The sequence below is a fragment of the Dasypus novemcinctus genome, chromosome X (genome assembly GCF_030445035.2).
Source record: "Dasypus novemcinctus isolate mDasNov1 chromosome X, mDasNov1.1.hap2, whole genome shotgun sequence".
Classification (NCBI taxonomy): domain Eukaryota; kingdom Metazoa; phylum Chordata; class Mammalia; order Cingulata; family Dasypodidae; genus Dasypus; species Dasypus novemcinctus.
In genome coordinates, this window is record NC_080704.1 from 41,390,746 (window position 1) to 41,414,277 (window position 23,532).

The 23,532-nt window shown below is 37.8% G+C and overlaps 1 protein-coding gene across 1 annotated transcript in view; it reads left to right on the forward strand.

The window, feature by feature from the left end:
- CFAP47 (cilia and flagella associated protein 47) overlaps positions 1 to 23,532 on the forward strand; it is a 477,175-nt gene that overhangs the window by 198,119 nt on the left and 255,524 nt on the right. Inside the window, exons 35-37 of the mRNA XM_071213189.1 lie at positions 9,532 to 9,626; positions 9,909 to 10,025; positions 18,906 to 19,040. Of these exons, the coding sequence (XP_071069290.1) occupies positions 9,532 to 9,626; positions 9,909 to 10,025; positions 18,906 to 19,040 (347 nt within the window). The remainder of the gene's footprint in view (positions 1 to 9,531; positions 9,627 to 9,908; positions 10,026 to 18,905; positions 19,041 to 23,532) is intronic.

A 23,532-nucleotide genomic window follows, 5' to 3' on the forward strand; every position in this document is an offset into this window, starting at 1 on the left:
ACCCTTAGGATCCTGATGAAAGCTCATCGCAGCTGAAAAAGAACCTAAAAAAGATTGCTTCCTCCTATTGTTTTATTTCCTTCATACCTCCACTCCTCAGGGAGGGGCTGGAATATGACATGATTTTTAAGTAGAAAAATCTACAAAAAAGCTCTTAAAACTAGTACATGAGTTTAACAAGGTCATAGGACATGTGACCAGTATACCAAAAATGTACATATATTTCTAAATACTCACACTTATCAATTGAAATTCATAAGTTAAAGATTACAATAAAACATCAAAAATGAAATATGTAATTTCAAACCTAACAAAATATGTGCAAGATACATGTGCTGAAAACTATAAAACACTGTTGAAAACAGTTGAAAGATTCAATATTGTTACGAGTTTCCATTGTATCTATAGTTATAAACAGTCCTAATGAAAATCTCATTAGACATTTTTTGTAGATTCAACAACCTGGTTATAACGTATATGGAAAAGAATAGTTCATGGAATAGCAAAAATAATTTTTAAGAAGCAGAAGAAATTTGGAAGTCTAAAAAGCTGGAGTAATTAAGATTGTGTGTTTTTGGTGAAAGGATAGACACAGAGATCAATGGAGCAGAATAGAGAGCCCAGAAATAGACCCAGACAAATACAGACAAAATTTTTTTCACAAAAGCACAAAAGAAATTTAACAGAGGAAAGATAGTTTTTCAATAAATAGTGTTTCAGCTATTGGATATATATTTGCAAAAAATGAACCTGATGTATCCCTCATATCTCATACTAAAATTACCTCAAAATGGACCATAGACCTAAATGTAAAATATAAAACCATAACGTTCTAGAAGAAAAGATGGGAGAAATTAATGTTACCTTGAGTTAGATAAAGATATTTTAGATATACGATCAGAAGCATTATTCATCAAATTTAAAAATTTGATGTATTGGGCTTTATTAAAATTAAAATTCATGTTTGATGAAATTTATATTAAGAAAATGCAATAATAACATGCTACAAATCACAAGAAAATGTTTGTAAATCACATCTCACAAATTTCGTGTATGTAGAATACATAAAGAAGTCTCAAAGTCCAATAACAAGAAAACAACAACCCAATTTTAAAAATAGCCAAAAGATCTGAACAGACACTTCACCAAAGAATAATCATATAAAAATGTGCTCAATTCAAATGTTATATGAACCACTAATTTCATTCCTAGGTATTTACAAAAGAGATATTAAAACCGAAGGTCTTAATAAGACCTGTATGAGAACGCTTATAGCAGCTTTATTTTTTAAGTTTTTAAAATTTATTGAAGTATATCATTCATACATGAACATCTATAGACAATATGTATATAGGAAAAGTTGTGAACTTACAAAGCAAACATGTATAACATCATACAGGTGTCCTATATATCACCCCACCACCAACATCTTGCATTCTTATGAGACATCTGTTACAAATTATGAAAGAATATCATCAAAAATCTTACTACTAACTATAGTCCATATCTTACATTTGGTGTATTTCCCCCAACCCACCCTAATATTATTTTTAAATATATTTTTATTACAGAAGTTATGAATGTACAAAACAATCATGCACATGTGTAGAATTATTTCAACAGCCATTCATCTACACGACACACCGTGGTGGAATATTTGTTACAAATTATGATATAATATCAGATCATTACTATTAACCATGGACCATAGAGTATATTTAGGACACTTTTTTCCATACTCCCCCATTATCAACACAGTACATCTGTGGCATGCATGCATGAGTATTACAGTATTGTTTTTAACCATAGTCCATTGTCACATGAGTTGTATTTTTCCCATGCTTCTCCATATTCCTGCCACCCTGCAGTGGTGATATACATCTGCTCTAGGTCACATAAGGACACTTTTATATCTGTACCATTAACCACAATTCTCATCCACCTCTGGGTTGACTGTGTTATTCAGTCCCTAAATGATTCTCTAGCTTTCTTTCAGTTGACATTTACATCCCTAGACTATCCTTACCAGCCACATTCCCATTTATATACCAGCTGCTACTAACTAAAATGTGTTACCATCAACTCTATACATTTCCACAATTTTACAGTAAAGTTAATTAAAGCTTTTACATACATTAAGCATCATTAGTCCTTCTCAGCCCTCTTATCTCCTTTAAGAATCCACCAGCCACCACCAGATCTTGAAGATGTTTTCCTGCATTTTCTTCTTGGGGCTTTACAATTCTTGCTTTTATATTTAGCTCTTTGATCCGTTTTGAGGTAATTTTTGTATAAGGGTTTTATATTTAGCTCTTTGATCCGTTTTGAGGTAATTTTTGTATAAGGGTTGAAATTTTGTATAAGGGTTGTATAAGAAATACTCTTTCTTTTGGATGTGAATACCCAGTTCTTCCAGCACCATTTGTTGAACAGACTGTTCTGCCTAAGCTGTGTGGGTTTGACAGGCTTGTCAAAAATCACTTGACCATAAGTGTGAGGGTCTGTTTCTGAACCATCAAGTTGGATTCATTGCTCTATGTGTCTATCTTTATGGCAGTACTGTGCAATTTTTTTTTTTACCACTGTAGCTAGGTAATATGATTTAAAGTCTGGAAGTGAGAGTTTTCCAACTTTGCTTTTCCTTTTTAAGAAGTTTTTGGCTATTGGGGACCCTTTACTCTTCCAAATAGATTTGATAATTGTGTTTTCCATTTATTTAAATAATGCTGGTGGAATTTTTATTGGGATTGTGATATATCTGTATATGGGTTTTGGGTATAATTGACATTTTTTTTTTTTTTTTTTTTTAAGATTTATTTTTATGTAATTCCCCTCCCCTCCCCTGGTTGTCTGTTTTCTGTGTCTTTTTGCTGCGTCTTGTTTCTTTGTCCGCTTCTGTTGTCGTCAGCGGCACGGGAAGTGTGGGTGGCGCCATTCCTCGGCAGGCTGCTCCCTCCTTTGCGCTGGGCGGCTCTCCTTATGGGTGCACTCCTTGCGCGTGGGGCTCCCCTACGCGGGGGACACCCCTGCGTGGCACGGCACTCCTTGTGCGCATCAGCACTGCGCATGGGCCAGCTCCACACGGGTCAAGGAGGCCCGGGGCTTGAACCGCAGACCTCCCATGTGGTAGACGGACGCCCTAACCACTGGGCCAAAGTCCATTTCCCTTGACATATTAATGATATTTAGTCTTCCAATCCATGAGCATGGAATGACCTTCCAATTATTTAGGTCTTTTTAAAATTTCTTTTAAAAATGCATTGAAGGGAAGTGGCTGTAGCTCAATCAGATGAGCTCCCGTTGACCATATGGGAGACCCTCGGTTCACATCCCGAAGCCTCCTTATGAAAGCAGGCTCTCCCGCAAGCCACGGAGTGCTGCCCGGCCCACAGGTGCTGCGGAGCGCTGACTTAGCAAGGTGACACGACAAAAAGAAGGGAGACAAGTGAGAACATAGAAGACCCTGCAGCTAATGGACACAGAGAGGAGATAGCACACATACACACACGCACACAAAAGTCACAAAGGGGGGGGTAATAATTAAATAAAGGGCATTGTAATTTTCTGAATACAAGGGCTTTACGTCCTTGGTTAAGTTTATTCCTAAATATTTCATTATTTTATTCGCTATTATAAATGGAATTTTTTTCATGAATTCCTCCTTGGATTGTGCATTACAGATGTCTTTTAAAGACTATTTCATCTGATATAAACATAGCTATTCTGACTTTTTTTGTTTGTTTTTTGGTTACTGCACGTGTGGAATATCTTTTTCCAGCCTTTCACTTACCAAGGATACCAAGGATAATGGTATCCTTGGGTCTAAGGTGAATCTCTTGTAGACAGAATAAAGATGGCTCATATTTTCTTATACATTCCACCAGTCTATGTCTTTTAATTGGAGAGTTTAATCCATTAGCATTCAATGTTATTACTGTAAAAGCAGTTCTTATTTCATCCATTTTAACCTTTGGGTTATATTTTATTTTCACCTCTCTTTTGACACTTTTAGTTACTTTTATTGATATACTCTTCATTTCTAGATTCTCCTCCTAGCCTCTCTCTCCTGTCTTTTCTTCTCAGACTGTAACATGCCCTTTAGTATTTCTTGCAAACCGGTCTCTGTTATAAATGCTCTTTTTTGTGAATATTCTAAATGCACCCTCATTTTTGAAAGACAATCTTACCAGAGATAAGATTCTTGGCTAGAAGTTTTTCTCTTGGCAATATGTTAAATATATCATACCACTGCCTTCTTGCCAACATGTTTTTTGATGAGAAATCAGCACTTAGTCTTATTGGGTATCCCTTATATGGTATGCATTGCTTTTCTCTTGCAGTTCTCAGAATTCTCTTTGTCTTTGGCATTTGCCATTCTGATTAGTATGAGTCTTGGAGTAGGTTGATTCAGGTGGGAGTATGTTGTGCTTCTTGGACATGGATATGTACACCCTTAAATAGGGTTGGGAAATTTTCTACTATTATTTCTTCAGATATTCCTTCAGCCACTTTTTCCTTCTCTTCTCCTTCTGGGATACCCATGACATGTATATTTGCACGTCTCTTGCTGTCATTTAATTCTCTAAGACTGTTTCAATTTTTTCATTCTTTTCTTCATCTGTTCTTTTGTATATTTGCTTTTGGAGGCCATGTCTTCAAGCTCACTGATCCTTTCTTCTGTCTCCTCAAATCTATTGTTATATGATTCAAGTGCATTTTTAATTTCATTTATTGTGCCTTTCAGGCTCATAAGATTTGCTATTTTTCTATATATGCTTGCAAATTCTTCTTTGTGCTCACCCAGTCACTTCTTAATATCCTCTCTTTAGCCATCTCATTGAATTAATTAAGAAGATTTGTTTTAATATCTGTGATTGGTTGTCTCAACTCCTTTATGTCATCAGAAGGCTTATCTTTTTCCTTTAACTGGCCCATATCTTCTTATTTCTTGGTATGGATTGTAATTTTTGGTTGGTGTCTTGGCATCTTGCTTACTAGATATAGTTACTCTGGGTGCAGTTTCTCTCTTTAGTTTAGGGCTTGCCCTTTCTCCCTTGCTGGTTGTGTAGTAAGAGCTGAGGATGTAGTTGGTGCTGTAAGCTGTGGAGGCTGAAGCTGCCCATGTTGCCTCAGGGACTGATAAAACTTCTCCCACCTTTATCCTTTGCCAGGGGTAAGGTCAGAGCTGCAGCTTGTGTAATAATCCAAGTCATGCGGGACAAAATTATCTGTAGTTGAACAGAGACTGATGAAGCTTCATGGCCCTTCCTCCCCTGCCTGGGACAGGGATGGAGCTGCAGATGTGGGCAGCAATCTATGCCATGTGGGTCCAAAATGACCACAGTTGCCCAGGTAGATTGATGTAGCACCACCCCCCCTCCCTGCCAGGGATGTGGATGGAACATCTGGAGTGCCCCACAATCTATTAATAATTTGTGTGGGCCTAATGTGCCTGCAGTTGACCTGAGAGGCTGAAGGAAGTACTGTCTGTTTTGCTCTTTAGGGGGTGGGAAAAGAACCACTGACACCTAATAGTTCAGGCCCTGTAGGCCAAGAGTACCTGCCATTGACTGGAGAAGCTGAGGATATACCAGCCCCTCCTCTACTACTGGGGGTTGGGTGGAACCACAGATACCCACCAGTCCAGGCCATGCAGGGCAAAGTGCCTGCCATTGCCTGGAGAGGTTGAAGAAACATGGCTCCCCTTCTACCTTACTTGGGGGAAGGGATGGAGCTATAGATGTCCAACTATTCAGTCTGTGTGGGCCAGAAGCACCTGCAGTTGCCCAGAGAGGATGATGAAACATCACTCCCCTCTTATCTTATTGTTGGGTGGGGATGGAGATACAGGTTCCTGAGTATCAAGTCTTTGTGAGCTGAGAGTGCCTGCAGTTTCCCAGAAAGGTTGAAGAAATCCTAGCTCCTTCCTATTCTATGGAGTTGGAGGGATGGATATGGAATTGAAGGTGCTCAACAAATCAGTTCATATGGGCAGTTGCCCAGAGGGGCTGAGGAAACACAGCTACTCTCCTATCCTATTTTGGTACTGGGATGGAGCCCCAGGTTTCTCACAATTCTGTCTGTGCCAGCTAAATGCACCTGCAGTTACCCAGAAAGGCTGGTGTAGGTCCTGCCAACTTCCTCCTTGCATGAGGTGGGACTGGAGCCTAGACTAGTGCTGCAGCCTGATCTGGGTGGAAGGAAGCTGGTCCCTGCCTTCACTGTGATTTTCAATCAGCCCAGCCTCCCCTCATGCTGGTGGGGAGGAGTCAAAATGGCAGCTACCAGCCTCTTTCTGACTTGGACAGGTTCACACTTTAGCTGCTTTTAGGATTATACTTTAGCCAGCCAAATTTACTAATCAGTAGCTTAAGTCAGTGGCCAACCGTATCTTCCTCCCCTGTTTTTGGGAGAGGGAGCTTCCAACTCCAGCCACAGAATAGCTCCCAAGTTGGCTTGCACTGCTAGAGTAGAATGCACACTGGCTTCTGCAGCATGGCCTGCAGTTTCCTAGAGAGGCTAGTGCAGGTACCTCCAGCTTCCTCCTTGCTGGAGGTGGGGCTGGGGCTTAGGCTAGAACTGCAATTGATCTGAGTAAAAAGAAGCCCATCTTTACCTTTGCTGTGATTTTCAGCCCACCTGCTTCTCCTCATGCTGGGGGCAGAGTTAGCATGGTGGCTAACTTTAGCTGTTCAAACTTTAGCTGTTCTTAGGATTGCATTTTAGCCAGCAGAATTTACTAATCAATAGTTGAAGTTGGTGTCCAACCATCTCTTCCCCTCCCGTTTTTGGGAAATGGAGCTTCTAATTCCAGCCATGGAATAGCTCCTGAGGCAGCTTGTTCCTCCAGTGGAGGATGGGCACTGGCCTCTGTGGTGTGGAGTGCTCTGCTTAGGAATCTTCTCTGCAGATGGACAGTCTCCTCTTTCCATTCTTTCAAGGATGTTGCAGGATGCTCTTCTGGTCTCCTGGAGCTCTTAAACTGGTGCTTTAAATAGCTCTGGGTGATTACAAACTGCTCTGTAGCATGAGCTGACTCTTGGACCTCCTTACTCTGCTGCCATCTTAGTAGCTTCATTTCCATTGCCCCAAACTGAAAACAACCCAAATACCCTTCAAACAGTGAATGAATAAACAATCTGTGAACCATTCATGCAATACATTCTATTTAGCAATAAAAAATAACAAATTAATGATTCACACAACAACATGGATGCATCTTATATGCATTTTGCTAAGTGAAAGAATCCAGACCCAAAAGGCTATGTATAGTGTGATTCTATTTTATGACATCCTGGATAAGGTCAAATTATAGGAGTGAAAAACACATTAGTGGTTGCAAGGTGCTTGGGAGGTTGGTGGGGGGTTGATCACAAAGGGGCAGCAAATTCCCAGCAAAGAGGAGTTTTGGATGTGATGAAATTATTCTCTTTGGAAACAAAGCATGAATGGTATGGTGTGTAAATTAAAAGCAAAAACAGACAGGACATAGGTGGAATCTAAGATGGAATGCAGACTGTGACAAATCTAAGTGTATTACACTGTATGGCAACATTAATGAAGATAATGAGGAAGAAAGGAGCTAACTTACCTAACCTTTAAAAACAGTGCTAAGAATGGCTACTGAAAGACAAAAGACAAAAAGAACTGTATGTTCATAAGTTACCCTAGTTTGTATTTTTATTTCTCATAGGGTATGGGTTTGGCGTGCTGAAACTAATTTATATGTCTACTAGGATTATGCAAATAAGTAAATATATTGTAGATGATGAGAAACATATTTTTCATAGTTGAAAGAATTTAGAAATATGGAAATGCAAAGGTCAAAATGAATTCCAGGTGGCGGACTTGGCCTGGTGATTAGGGCATCTGTCTACCACATGGGAGGTCGGCGGTTTAAACCCCTGGCCTCCTTGACCTGTGTGCAGCTGGCAGTGCTGATGCGCGCAAGGAGTGCCATGCCATGCAGGGGTGTCCCCCGCATAGGGGAGCCCCACGCACAAGGAGTGCGCCCCGTAAGGAGAGCTGCCCAGCGCAAAAGAAAGTGCAGCCTGCCCAGGAACGGCGCCGCACACACGGAGAGCTGACACAGCAAGATGACACAACAAAAAGAAACACAGATTCCCGTGCCGCTGACAACAACAGAAGCGGACAAAGAAGACGCAGCAAATAGACACAGAGAACAGACAACCGGGGTGGGGGGGGAGGGGACAGAAATAAATTAATTAATTAAAAAAATGAATTCCATTGTTACTGTCCTAGTTTGGAGTTGGTAGTATCAGTATATATATATATACACACACACTTAAAAAGTTAGTTTGTCCCATATCGTTTTCTATGCATGTGTTCATTTCTCCTGGGGAGAAATCTTGGCTACAATAGTGATACTCTTAGCTTTTGTTAAAACTAAATACATATTTAAGTTATCAGTTTTCAGCCAACTGAAAATTACATTTGACCATCACCATTTTGATTGGATTGCATCTTATATCAGGCACAAATTTATTCATGGATTTCTAAAAGGAAATGTTACTTTGAAAAACATAAAATGTGGGTTGATGTTTGCTATATATTAGCTGAAATCCTTGGTGATCTTTAGGAGTAGACTTATTTAGCAGTGATATGTTACAGAAATGTTCATAGTTGTGCTATCTCAGATGCAAAAGTACCAAGTACTATTTCTGTTAAGTATCAAATACATCTGTGGTCCCAGAGAAAACTAAGTTTCCCAATTCCAGAAGTAAAGCAATTGTGGTTTATGAAGTTAGTATCCATGTCATGGATATATTCTGTTAAGATTTCTTCTCCAAAGAAAATGGGAATTGTGGGTTTTGAAGGAATTTATGAATACATCCTCATTTTCCCCTCGTGCTCTGATAAGAATGCATGTCAACCTATTCAGTATCTGGATCTTTTTGGAAAGTCTTTGAATAAAGACATGCCCCATTCAATCTAAGAATAATTACACTATTTAAATAATCATCCCCTCTACAACATAGTAATCATTTATGTAATTGAGAATTCCTTTGATTATTCCTCCAGCTCTATTGACTTTTTAAAAATCAACTAACTCTGCTTTCCTTAATCCATTTAATCTCCATATCCTTTATGTTGGGAGATTTCTTCAACTAAGAGGAAAACTGGTACTAAAACTTTAGATTTTCAAGCAACCCTATCCCTTCTTATCCCCTTTACCCATGTTGATAATCATTTATGAAACATTTGAACTCCAAGGTACTCAATAAAATGAATAATTTTAAAATGTTACATTTCTCTGCCATTATCACATGGTTGTGTATTCTTCAAAGTGGTTCAAGTAGAAATAAAGAAGAAAGCTCACAGTTACTTACAAGCATTATAGATATCTCACATATATTAAGCTTTAGATGGTTTACAATTTTACAGTTTAAATTTTTTAATTTTCTTTTTGTTTTCCAAGAAGAGAAAATTCATTGCTCAAATTTCCTTAAGATATCTTTTTAGAAAAAAGTGTAAATGTTGTATTTACCATCCTTCTCTTTTTGAGTACAGGTATTCCTGCAGAGAAATGGATAGTCAACTTTGACAAAGATCTTTCAGATGGTCTTGTTTTTGCAACACAGTTGGCAGCCTATTGCTCATTTTTGGTAAGAGCCATATTGATATAGAATTGTCTTTTATTGGAAATAACTTAGTAATCAAAACATGAAGTATATTTTCTGCAAACTGATTCTTTTAAATTTCTTAAGTCAAATATATGAATCTCAATGGCCAGCATTGCCTGCTTGTTTATTTTTGCATTTTGAGTGAAATGATCTAATATTGACAAAATGTTGATATTTAAATGATTCTTTGCTAAATTTCAAAGAAAGCTGAAAAGGCAGAAATTTTTCTTCCGTTAATAAAAAGTTTGCTTATTGTTTTTCCAGATTGAATCTCACTTTGTAAATATGTACATACAACCTAAAAGTCCTGAACAGTATCTGCACAATTGCCTGATTATTGTGAATGCTCTTCGTGAAATTGGCTTTGACATGGACATACAGGTGGATACCTTTATATCATGCATTCCATAAACATTTTAGGAGTGTTCTCTGTTTATGCATTTATAATATTGTTTTGCTTATAAATTTTGAAGTATGAATTGAAACTGACTTTTCATGTGATATTATTGAAGTGTCGAAATTGAAATATGAATCCCTAAAAATATAATGGATTTTATAAAATCTGTGTAATTATGCACACCAACTGTGCAAAATGAGAAAGTAGGTTTAGCGACAGGACAAGGTGTCATATACCCCAAGAATGAAACTTGAGTGCTTTATTCATATTATCTAACCTCCAACAGTGTATTAAAGGAGCATAGTGACACATATAGATTTATATTACACTTTTCCAATTTACTAGCAGTAAATAATTTTTTTCACTGTGGTTTTAAAATAAATATATGTGTTGAGATTGCAATAATAACATACATTTTCATTATATTTGGATGTCAAATTTATAATTCCATTTGATCTTTCACATCAGTAACAATCATCAAAAATATATTGTATATACTTACTATATTTGGGACCCTTTTTTTGGACTTTGAGGTAATGAAATGGCTTTGAAGAATATATAAACTAATTGAATTATCAAAATATTTGAATGTTAAAGGATAAATAATATTCTACTCTTGTAACTAACTGTCAAATAAGGAGACATACAGAAGATAAGTTTAGATTCAGAAGAAGGAAGAAATCTGTGTGATCTAGAGTGGGGTACTGAAGATTTTGTGGAGGAGGCAGGACTTACTTCATGAACTGAAGGGTGAATTGGATTTGGGTCAGTAGTGCAGAGGAAGGAAGATGTTTGCTGAGAGGAAATGTCATAACTGGAATGTAGATTGTGAACAAACAGCAGGCATTTAGAAATTTGTATGGATTGGTTGCTCTAGTTGAAGTTTGGGATCAGAAAGATAGACAGTTGTATATTTAGGATCTTGAGTATCAGCATAAGTAACAAGTTTACCATGTGAACATTATGGGAACAAAGGTATATATTCTTACAGCAGTGCTTGGGAAGAACTTGGAGGAAAGAGACTGGAGACCAGGATCACAGATGATTCAGAATGCTATTTTAATTGGTCAAAACTTTCTCTACTCAGATCAGTGAAGGGGAAACTGGAAGTAATGAACCAAACTAGGAGAAATCATAAGTTTTGCTGAATCTGGTGGCAAAAGGAAGACACAAGAGATGTATCATTACAACTATACTTGGGTCTTACAGTCTGTGATTCAGAGAGAATGAAAGTACTAGTGCTGAAATATGGCTTGTTATAAAATGGTTCATTATATCCGCTGAGAAAATGACAGTTCATAATTGTTGCCTTTTTTCCTTGCATTACATTTACTGGCATGGTAAAGTCACATTGTACCAGGCATGACATTTACATTCCTTTGTATAGGTAGAGTTATAAAGAGCTCGTAATCAAATATTTCAGTCAGAGTGTTCATTTTGTTGTTTTACGTTAGTTGTAATTTTCCCATGTATCACCATAGTCTTAACACTTTGAAAAAGAACTTTCTTGTATTTATACTATTGAGCACAATCTTCATCCACCAATGAAATCACTGTCTTATAGATTTCTTAGTTTATCCTCTAACTTTATTTCAGTTGACATTTATGTCTCTAGACTACCCTTTTCAGCCAGTCACATTTATAAATCAGTAGTTAGTTATACTCACTATAATGTGTTACCATCAAATCTATTCATTTCCACACTTTTACAATAAACCTTATCAAAAATTCTACATGCATTAGGTGTCGGCTCCCATTCTCAACCCACATTCTAACTCCTAATAACCCATACTGTAGAGTTTACCTCTATGAATTTCATTGTATTTAGTTCATTTTGGTGAGACAAATACAATATTTGTCCTTTTGTGTCTGACTATTTCACTCAACATAGTGTCTTCCAGGTTTATTCATGTTGCCATATGCTTCCTGATTTCGTTTCTGCTTACAGCTGAATAATATTCCATTGCATGTAACCATTTTTAAATCCATTCATCAGTTGATGGACACTTGGGCTTGTTCCATATTTTAGCAATTGTGAATGATGCTGTTATGAACATTGGTGTGCAACTGTCAGTTCATGCCCTTGCTTTCAGTTCTTCTGAATATATTTCTAGTAACGGGATTGCTGGATCATACACCAGTTCTATATTCAGCTTTTTTAAAAAAAGATTTATTTATTTATTTATTTCTCTCCCCTCCCTCCCCCCCCCCCCAGTTGTTGTTCTCTGTGTCCATTTGCTGTGAGTGCTTCTATCCTTATCAGTGGCACCGGGAATCTGTGTTTCTTTTTGTTGCGTCATCTTGTTGTGTCAGCTCTCCGTGTGGGCGGCACCATTCCTGGGCAGGCTGCACTTTGTTTCACGCTGGGTGGCTCTCCTTACAGGGCGCACTCCTTGTGCATGGGGCTCCCCTACGCGGGGGACACCCCTGTGTGGCAGGGCAATCCTTGTGCACATCAGCACTGCGCATGGGCCAGCTCCACATGGGTCAAGGAGGCCCGGGGTTTGAACCACGGACCTCCCATGTGGTAGGCAGACTCCCTAACCACTGGGCCAAGTCTGCTTCCCTATATTCAGCTTTTTGAGGTACTGCCAAACTGTCTTACGCAGAGACTGCACCATTCTGCATTCCCACCAACAGTGAATGGAGGGAGCAGAATTTATCCACATCCACTCCAGCTCTTGTAGTTTTCGGTATTTTTTAAATAATGGACATTCTATAGGTGTGAAATGATATCTCAAGTGTAGTTTTGATCTGCATTTCCCTAACTCCTAGTGATGTTGAACATTTTCTTGTGTACTTTTTGGCCATTTGAATTTTCCTATTTGGAAAATTGTCTATTCAAATCTTTTGCCTCTTTTTGGTGTTGCTTATCTTTTATTTCTTGAGTTGTATGATCTCTTTATATAACATGGATATCAAACACTTATTGGATATGTGGTTTTCAAATATTTTCTTCCTTTGAGTAGGCAGCCTTTTTACTTTTTTGACAAAGTCTTTTGAAGCACAAAAGTGTTTACTTTTGAGGAGGCCCCATTTATCTATTTTTCCTTTTTTGCTGAAACTTTCAGGGTAATGTTTAAGAAACCACTGTTTACCACAAGATCTTGAAGATGTTCCCTACATTTTCTTGTAGGAGTTTTATGGTACTAGCTGTTATATTTAGTCCTGTTACTCATTTCGAGTTAATTTTTGCATAAGGTGTGAGAGAGAGGTCCCCTTTCTTTCCTTTGAATATAGGGTATCCAGTTCTCCCAGCACCAGTTGTTGAACAGACAGTTCTGGCCCAGCTCAGTGTGCTTGACAACTTGTCAAAAATCACTTGACTATAAATGTGAGGATCTATTTCTGAACTCTCAAATCAATTCCATTGATCAACATGTCTATCTTTATGCTAGTACCATGCTGCATTTACCACTGTGGCTAAGTAATATGCTTTAAAGTCAGGAAGTGCATATCCTTCAACTTAATTCTACATTTTAAAGACATTTTTTAGCTATTCATGTTCCAATACCCTTCTAAGTATATTTGATAATTGCCTTTTCCATTTCTGTAAAAAAGGTTGTTGGGATAATTATTGGGATTGCGTTGAATTTTTGAATCAGTTTAGGTAGAATTGATATCTTTTTTTAAATTAAATTTTATTTCTTAATTATCTTTTTAAAAAGTTAATACATCACATAAAATGTTACATTAAAAGTCATAAGATGTTCCCATATATCCCACTCCCCACCCCCCATCCCCCATCATTTTTTAAATTGTAATTTTTGATGATACATAGATCACAAAAAATGTTACATTAAAAACTGTAAGAGGTTTCCATATACCCTACACACCCCCACACTCCATTCCTCCCACATCAACAACCTCTTTCATTATTGGGGCACATTCATTGCATTTGCTGAATACATTTTGGAGCACTGCTGCACCACATGGATAATAGTACATTCAGTGGGTTATGGCAGGGTATATAATATAATAATATAAACATGTAATATATAATGTCCAGCATCTGCCCCTGCAATATCATTTAGGACAGCTCCAAGTCCCAAAAATGCCCCCACATCACATTTCTTTTTCCCTCTCCCTACACTCAGCAACTACTGTGGCCACTTTCTCCACATCAATGCTACAATTTCCTCCATTACTAGTCACAACAGTTCCATAGTAGAATATCAGTAAGTCCACTCTAATCCATATTTTATTCCTACATCCTGTGGACCCTGGGATGGTGATGTCCACTCCACCTTTATATCGAGAGGGGGCTGGATCTCATATGGATGATGGATGCAATTCTCCTGCTTGCAGGTGTAGGCACTCTTCATTCCCTGATGTGGTAGTTGACCATCTTCACCTCCCTGTTAGCTGACCTGGGTTGACCATCTTCACCTCCCTGTTAGCTAACCTGGGTAAGTCCAACGAATCAGAGAGTAGGAGTTGCAAGTCTGCTGATGCTCATGGGCCAGCTGGTACATGGACAGTCCAGAGATTCAAGTCTCCTGAGTATACACCAAACCTAGTGCCAACCACAGGTTCAGTAAAAGTGACAGAAGAGGCATGTATAGAATGGAGCCAAGAGTGCCTACAACTGAAAGCAGGAGGATTGCATCCAGCATCCATGTGGAATCTAAGCCCCCTTTTGACATAGATGTGGAATGGACACAACCAATCCAAGGTCCACAGGATGGAGGAATAGAATATGGATTAGAGTGGACTTACTGATATTCTATTCATGAATTATTGTGGTTAGTATTCAAAGAAAATGTGGCATTGGTGTGGAAAAAGTGGCCATGATGGCTGCTGGGTGTGGGGAATGGTAGGAAGAGATGAGATGTGGAGGCGTTTTCGGGACTTGGAGTTGACCTGGGTGGTGCTGCAGGGACAATTACCGGACATTGTAGATCCTCCCATGGCCCACTGGATGGAACGTGGGAGAGTGTGGGCTATGATGTGGACCATTGACCATGAGGTGCAGCGATGCTCAGAGATGTATTCACCAAATGCAATGAATGTGTCGTGATGATGGAGGAGAATGTTGCTATGGGGGGAGTAGTGGGGTGATGGGGGTGGGGGGTACATGGGGACTTAATTTTTTTTAATGTAATATTTAAAATAATGAATTAAAAAATAAGTAAAATAATCTCTGTTAAAAAAAAAAAAAGAAAGAAAGGTCACATCTGAGTTCAACTCCATCACACTCAGGAACAGAAATTCCAAAGTAGGGCCCACTTACATGGCACTGCACTCCAGAAACATCTGCCGTGACCATAGTACCTGTGGGTCTCTGTAGTCTTCAGGAGAACCAGTACCTGGGATTTTATCTACTTTGGCTTTCTCTGGGGTCCTGCTGAGTTGTGAGTAAGCGCATCCCCTCTAATGATCTCCCGACTCTTTTTTGAAGACTCTCAGCCATATAAACTCATTTGTCTTTGCCATTTCCCCCTATTATTAAGGTCAAAAAGCAGTTTTAAAAACATAATCCTATATGTAGGCTGAGATATTCTGCTGATCTGAGTTGACCCTTTTATTCAAGGTCTTGTTCTAGTTGCATCACCAGTTAGTGATTCATTCCTCAATGGAACAGCAACAATCCCCCAGGTGCAACAGCAAAGACCAGTGAAGAAGGATGGTCCAATGATGAGCCCCTGATATTGATAACTATGCTTATGAGCCTGTGTGCCTGAAATATGAACTAGGCCTAGAGCTGCAGGGTACCTCAGAGTTACCGCCTGACAGCCTCCACGTTGTTCAAATGTGGCCACTCTCTAAGCCAAACTCAGCATGTAAATGCATTGCCTTCTCCTCAGTGTGGGACATGACTCCTGGGGATGAGCCTCCCTGGCACCGAGGGAAAGAACTGACATCTTAATGATATTTGGCTTTCAATCCATGAACACAGAATGTCCTTCCATTTATTTAAGCGTCTTTGGTTTTCTTTAACACTGTTTTGTAGTTTTCTGAATATAGTTCCTTTATGTTCTTGGTTAAGTTTATGACTAAATATTTGACTCTTTTAGTTTCTAGTATAAGTGGAACTTTTTTTACTTCCTCCTCAGTTTGCGCATTAGTAGTGTCTAAAAGCACTACTGATTTTTGCATATTACTATTTTATCCTGCCACTTGCTGAACTTTTTCTATTATCTCTAGAACAATTGTGAATTTTTCCAGATTTTCTAGGTGTAGGACCTAGAAAATCAGCTAATAATGAAAGTTATACTTCTTCCTTTTCTATTTGGATGCCTTTTAATTCTTTATCTAGCCCAATTGCACTAGCTAAAACTTCTAGCACAATATTGAATAACAGTGGAGATAGTGGCACCCTTGGCTTGATCCCAAACTCAGTAAGAAAAGTTTCAGTCTTTCACCATTGAGTATTCTATGCTTGTGGCTAAACAATTCTTTGGTAAAGGATATGGAACACCCACAAAGTGTAGAAATCTTAGTTAGGAAAAAAGGAGGAAATGCCTGTTGGGAAGCAGTCAACAGAATCCTCTCCAAGATTACATACAATATGTCAATGGGTACTGCTAGTTACAGATGGAGCCTAATTTAAAATCTGGTGATACCATGAAGTCATAGTATATTAAATCCACCGTGAAGCTCCCTCAGGATTATCTCACCTCTTTTCGTTATATATGACGAAAGTAAGGCCTAGGGAATCCAATAGATGTAGTCAAGATCATGGTACTATGTAGTAGCAAGATTTGAATCTAGTTTACCAGCTTTCTTTATATCATGAAAACATTTTTTTTTGATTTTATGGTTTAATTCCCTGTCTTTTGCAAGTCCAGTAGCAAAACACCATAAAACTGAAGTTTCAGATTAACTCTGTATAGAGAAAGTAATGACTATATTTTTGAAATATATTGCATATGAAAATCTTTCTTTAAACAAACAACTTATTTTAACATTTGGCTTTTCAACTGAGAGTGACTAAAGTGTGATTGTTTTTATTTATTTTCATTGAAATCTATAATGAGGAAAGGTAACAATGCTCTTTCATGTGAAGAGTTGTACCTGGTTTCTCACTGTATTGTCTTAGTTATTGAAAATAATTTTCCATTGAGATAAACATTTTTCATTTATCAAGTTACTCCATTTTCATCCTATTATATATATATATATTTCAAAGATGAATTTTTTGGAATGCATTTTACTACCTATATTGTTTTATGTTGTAGTCACTGAAACAGGGATCAAAAGATTTTTATTGACCCCATACTTAAGCCCAGAGTGTTTTGCCCTTGTGATTCTCCTTCCTCCAACAAGCACATTTCCCATTACCCAAGACTATCCTCTCCAGATCATAACAATAGGCTTGTCCAGCAGGACCATATTCTTCCCTTTGGAATTTTCCTTCTTAAGCTTCAAAAGTGAATTTAAGAATCAAACTGTGTAATAGGGTTTTTTTTTTTTTATCCTTTGAAGCCATTTTTCTGAGTGTCTTGTCCAACATTGTCTCTCTTAAAGAAATGTGAGACAGCCAAATATGGAGGAGATATGTTGGACTCTGGTGTGTCTCTCAGTTTTCCTTAAATCATACACTCAGGCAATTTTCAGCCTTGCTGCGGTAGGTCACCTTCTCTATTCCTTACTAACTATCCTCTGCTTATTGACCAAACAAAAAAGAATATACCCATCACTCCTTCCAAGGAAGGACAAGAGTGGATGAGGAAGCATGGCCTAGTGGATTATCTGAGTTTCTTGTGTTAAATGTCAGTCAAGTGTACTACCTCCACATGATACTTAAGGTATCATCTGTTCTGGTACTATTTGAATGTTGAGTTGCAGGTTTATTGGATGTGGTGTATATGTCTTTGAATCCCTGCCTACCACCAACCCCAATACTTCGTTAGGAAATCTTTCCCCTTCCTCCACCATTTTCTAAGAGATCCTAGACACTACATAAACTGAAAGAACCCTTCCGTTTTCTGGTCCTAGCTATAATTTTTGCTTTCAACTTACATTCTGGCTTTATTTATTGTCCCTGCTGTTGTTCTTCTATGATTTTGCACTTCATCTCAAATCTATTCCAATCACCATCTGTAATTTATCTTGTTTATCATTATACTTACCTATTCTGACTTATTGTAATTTATCTGCCCTGATAAAAGTACTTCCCCATCCACCTAGGCCTGATCTGCCCAAATTGTTGCTCTTGTCATACTATTCTTTGTTCAGAAACCAAGTCTCTCACCCTGACATCCAGGCCCTCCACAATGTGGTCACAGCACTCATTGCCCTTATGATCCACCACTTGTCTCCTCCTACGTTATGTGAAATTCAAGTTGAACTTTTATATTTTTCCAAATACTTTGTTTTCTCATATTCTTGGACTATATTTCTTGCTCTTTTTTTCTCGAATACACCATTTTCCTCACCCCAAATACAACTTATTAAAAAAACCCTAGCATCATTTAAGATCCATATCAAGGACCACCTCCTCCTCTGGGCTTTTGCTTGAAAATACCCTGCTATTTTTTTTCCATATCAGGAGTTTGCATTCTTGCCATTTTTCTTTTACTGTATTGTAAGATACTTTTTGTAACGTGATGGTGTCTTTGTCACGTTAGTGATCCTTTCTAGTGTATAGTATTCTCTCTGACATCTTGCTAGTTATTCTGGAGTCTTTGAAGCTACAAGATCAGTGTTCTACTTAGAACACATCTAATTCATCAGTTAACACGTAAGCCAAGATCTTCTGATTCATCTCAATATGGTTTGCCCTCTCTATAATTCAGTGTCAGTCGTTCAGTAACATTTTAAAAGTAATGTCAATAATTGACATGCCATGACATCACTTTTTTTGTATATTTTAATTAATCTGTATACCCATAATTTATACTTTTTTTCTTTGAAACTAGGCAACTGACATCTGTGACCCAAATCCAATCCTGATGCTCATGCTTTGTGTCTACATGTATGAAAGGCTTCCTACATATCTCCCCAAGAAGGTGGTGCCCTTTCATTGTACTCTGCACAACACTGTGCTGGCACAGGTATGGATACCTTTGGGGCCAAAATACATGTGGCGTTATGCACTTAAGGGGATTTTTAGATATTTCGTTCACAGTCCTAATTAACAGCATGTTCCTCTATGATGTAATTTTATTACAACTGAATATGCCTTAGCATAGATGCTCCTTCTAGGCCCAAGTCTAGAAGAGTGAAATGAACAGTTTTTTGTTTAATAAGAACCACCATCTGCAATGAAATGATAGTCCCTTCATTCCCATTCATGAAATGAATGGTGTTTGAGGAGATGGAGACTCAAAGTTAAACACATTTGAAGGCCCAATCGTTCCAAGTCACTTGAGATTCATTTCATGCACAAGAAGACTGACACTCATAAGTGGAAGCTTCTGATTTGAAAGTGTTCCATTTTCCTTTGCTTCTGATTTGAAAGTGTTCCATTTTCCTTTAAGTAGTAGTTTATACACCCAGAAGAATTTTGTTCAAATGAGTATATAAAGGGGAAGTAATAATGAAAGCACTCCTGACCAGGCCATCTGATCCCAACTAAAAGTTTTTATATATGCTGTTGCTGTTAATGTGTAAATGTGTATTTTTCAATTTGAGAAAAAGATAAAAATGTCTTGCACCAATAATATTTCTATGTAAACTGTCCAGTTTCTGCAAGTTTTGTCTTTTGTGGGGAAATGCCATCAATCTCAATTATTTTTTCAAATCATTTAGTTCTCATTAACATTTGTGCAATATTTTCTAGCATAGAATTTAAAAATGCTTGTATTTATGTAAGACTATCCCTTCTAATAGTTTTCATAAAATCTTCAACCATATTTATAGGTCTCTTTATGCTTCTTTCTCAGGACACTATAGACTAAGAGACTCTTATTCTATGTAATAATTTGCTACTTCAGTGAGATGCATGTTTATTCCTATTTCTCAGGATTTTTTACATATTCCTATTAATATTTGGGGGGGATTGCATACTTTTGATGCAAAACTTGTCTATATTTGGTCTTCAAATGTTATCTTCTAGTGATCTTTGATTTGTTATTGTAATCTTTTTCAAAAACCAATTGTGCAGCCTCTGACAATGTGAGAGATGGTTCATAAAAATTCAGTTATAAATTGGGAGAAACTCATGCTCTTGTCTCAAAGTGAAAAGGGCTTAGTTTAAGGAAAGGAAATCATCCAACTTCTTATTTTTTGCTAGCAAATTTTGAGGTAGAAAGCCTTTCATTTAACTTTATTTCTTTTCATTTTTGTCAGAACAAAAGAGACATAAAATTTTGTAGAGAATTATTTAGTGTATTTACTTGCATAGTTCCCTAACTATAATGATATTCAAGGGTTTTTGATACTAACTACTCTAGAGCTGTAGTTACATTACAGAAGACTTTTAACTCCAAGATAAAGTTTCAGAAAGGTTAAAAGTGTTTTGCTTAGGGAAACGGACTTTGGCCCAGTGGTTAGGGCGTCCGTCTACCATATGGGAGGTCCGCGGTTCAAACCCCGGGCCTCCTTGACCCGTGTGGAGCTGGCCATGGGCAGTGCTGATGCGCGCAAGGAGTGCCGCGCCACGCAAGGGTGTCCCCCGCGTGGGGGAGCCCCACGCGCAAGGAGTGCGCCCGTGAGGAGAGCCGCCCAGCGTGAAAAGAAAATGCAGCCTGCCCAGGAATGGCGTCGCCCACACTTCCCGTGCCGCTGACGACAACAGAAGCGGACAAAGAAACAAGACGCAGCAAATAGACACCAAGAACAGACAACCAGGGGTGGGGGTGGGGGAATTAAATAAATAAATAAATCTTTAAAAAAAAAAAAAAAAAAAGTGTTTTGCTTAAACTTCCAGGTGATAGTAGTCTGGATTAGATTAAGCGGTGGTTTATTTCAGTGATATATTGTTAGCAGTTCTCTAATGCTGTCAACAGGTTTATATTTATGTCATTTAGTTATTATTTTTTAAAAAGTAACTAGCTACATTTTAAACACTAGCTAATGTTTATATTTAAATTTTAATTATGATATTAAAATCAAATTAAAGCATATTTAGATGGAAACATGCATTCATTTCTTAATTTTTTACCAGAAATTATGTTTACATCTTAAAATATAGATGATAGATGAGATTATAGAGATATAGTTTTTATTTTTAACAATTGTACAAAAAGTTTCTGTGAAGGAACAAAATAAGAATTAAAAATAGATGCAAGATAAAACTTATAATAGCCATTGATTTTAAATTTCATCTAAGAAAATCATTGATTTGGAAATTGCTAACTGAGCATCTTTGGCACAGTTTGACCTTGTGAATCAACACCTTGAAATGGCATTTACTAACTCATAGAATGCCATTATTACTTACCCTTTCAACCCTTCAGCATATAGAAAAACCTCTAGAAATAGCTACTATAATTGAAAGAGCATTTATGTAGGTATGTGTTGTGACTAGAAACATAGAAAATTGAGACCAATAAAAATCATAATGATTATATAGTACAGCAATTTTCTGAGACCGTTTTGTAAAATCAACTGATATCTTTTATGTTTCTCTTTTTGAAACAAAAGTTACACAGAAGACAAAAATAAGAATGGCTCTCATTGCAAAAGGGGATTTTAGGCTCCAAGCTTTCTCTCCTTCCACTGAATGACTTGGTCTTCTGCTCATCCACACCTCACCACACCTAATGAATTCCTAATGTCTGGTGGAAGAGTGTGATTACTCATGTGCTCAGTACTTTTGTGTCATGGACATAATGAGACTGAATAATTTCTTTAAGATCTAAGGGCAATTCTGGAAGTTCCAGTTAAGGTTAGCATCCCACATGTCTGAGAGGGGTGAACCTGTCCCCCATAGATTAGGGAAGGCCAGGTGGTCGACTCGTTGCTCTGAGAGAGTTGAGCCTGTATGCCAAAGGTAAGGGAAGGCCAGGTGGTCAACTCATTGCTCTGAGAGGGTTGAGCCTGTATGCCAAAGTTTAGGGGGGAATGCTGTCTTCAAGTTACTGTACTAGGGGGGTTAAGACTCTAATCCAAAGATTGGGTAAGGTGTGGCAATCACCCCAACACTCTTGGAGGGTGAGGTCTAGAGTTTGGTCAACACCCGGGTGCTTGATGAAGGTAGAACCAAGAAAATGGCTGTTGGGTAAGCCTGTGGAAAGGGTGGGTTCCCATAAGACCCCAAAGAGAAGAAATCATTGCCTTAAGAATGACTCTCTGACTTTGAAATTGAATGGATGGTTCCCTGCAGGAATACTGAACTGTTCTGAACCCATAACTCAAGTTCCCTTCCCAATTTCTCCTTATTGTAAAGAAAATATGTATCCTTTGTCTGTTCATTTCTGTATCGAAGCAGATAAATTGTTTTGTAGTTTCAGAGATTTATAGTAGATGAGACTTTGTCCCAAGACACTGTATTTCTTTAAATTGATTGTGATATGATTTAGTACTCACATTGTTACTGATTTAAGGTTTTTAAAAAAAATATTGTTATGTATTTTTGGAATTCAGAGGTTGGAGTGTAGTAGTTTGATATAGCTATGAATTCCAAAAATAGATATTGGATTATGTTTATAATGTACCTGGGTGTGATTAAATTATGATTAGGGCTTTCATTGGGCCATGTCCGTAGGGCATTGAATCCTGTCCCCTTGGTGGGTGGGAACTCACAGAAAAAAGGCATGGCAAAGGACAGAGTTGGACGTTTTTTGATGCTGGATTTTTGATGTTGGAGTTTGATGCTGAAGTCTTAAGCTGAAGCCTTGGAAAGTAAGCACACGGAGGAAAAAGAAACAAGCCCTGGGAAGAGAGGAACCCAGGAAGCCTGAACCCTGGAAGACATTGGCAGTCATCTTGCTCCATCATGTGGAAATAGACTTTGAAGAGGGAAGTACCCTCTGCTACATGGCCTGGTATCTGTAAGTTCCTACCCCAAATAAATACCCTTTATGAGAAACAACTGATGTCTGGAATTTTACATCAGCATCCCTTTGGCTGACTAATACAATAATTAATACCTATCCTGACCAAATTCTTCCAGAAAATTGAGGGAACACTACCTAAATTATTCTATGAGGCTAAAATCACCCTAATACCAAAACCCTGTAAAATATTATAAGAAAATAAAATTACAAACCAAATCTCTTATGTAGATAGAAGCAAGAGGGAAAAGACTCGCATGATCATTGTAATTGATGCAGAAAAGCCACTGACAAAATTCAGCATCCTTTCTTGATAAAAACCCTTGGAAAAATAGGAATCGAAGTAAATTACCTCAACATGATAAAGGGCATATATAAAATCTCACTTCTGGCAACATACTCAATTGTGAAAGACTGAAAGCTTTCCCTCTAAGATTTGGAACAAGACAAGGACGCCCACTGTCACCTCTCATATTTAACATTGTACTGGAAGTTCTATCCTGAGCAGTTAGGCAAGAAAAAGAAATAAAAGACATTGAAATGAGAAAGGAAGAAATAAAACTTTCAGGGTTTGGAGATGACATGATCCTATATATAGAAATTTCTT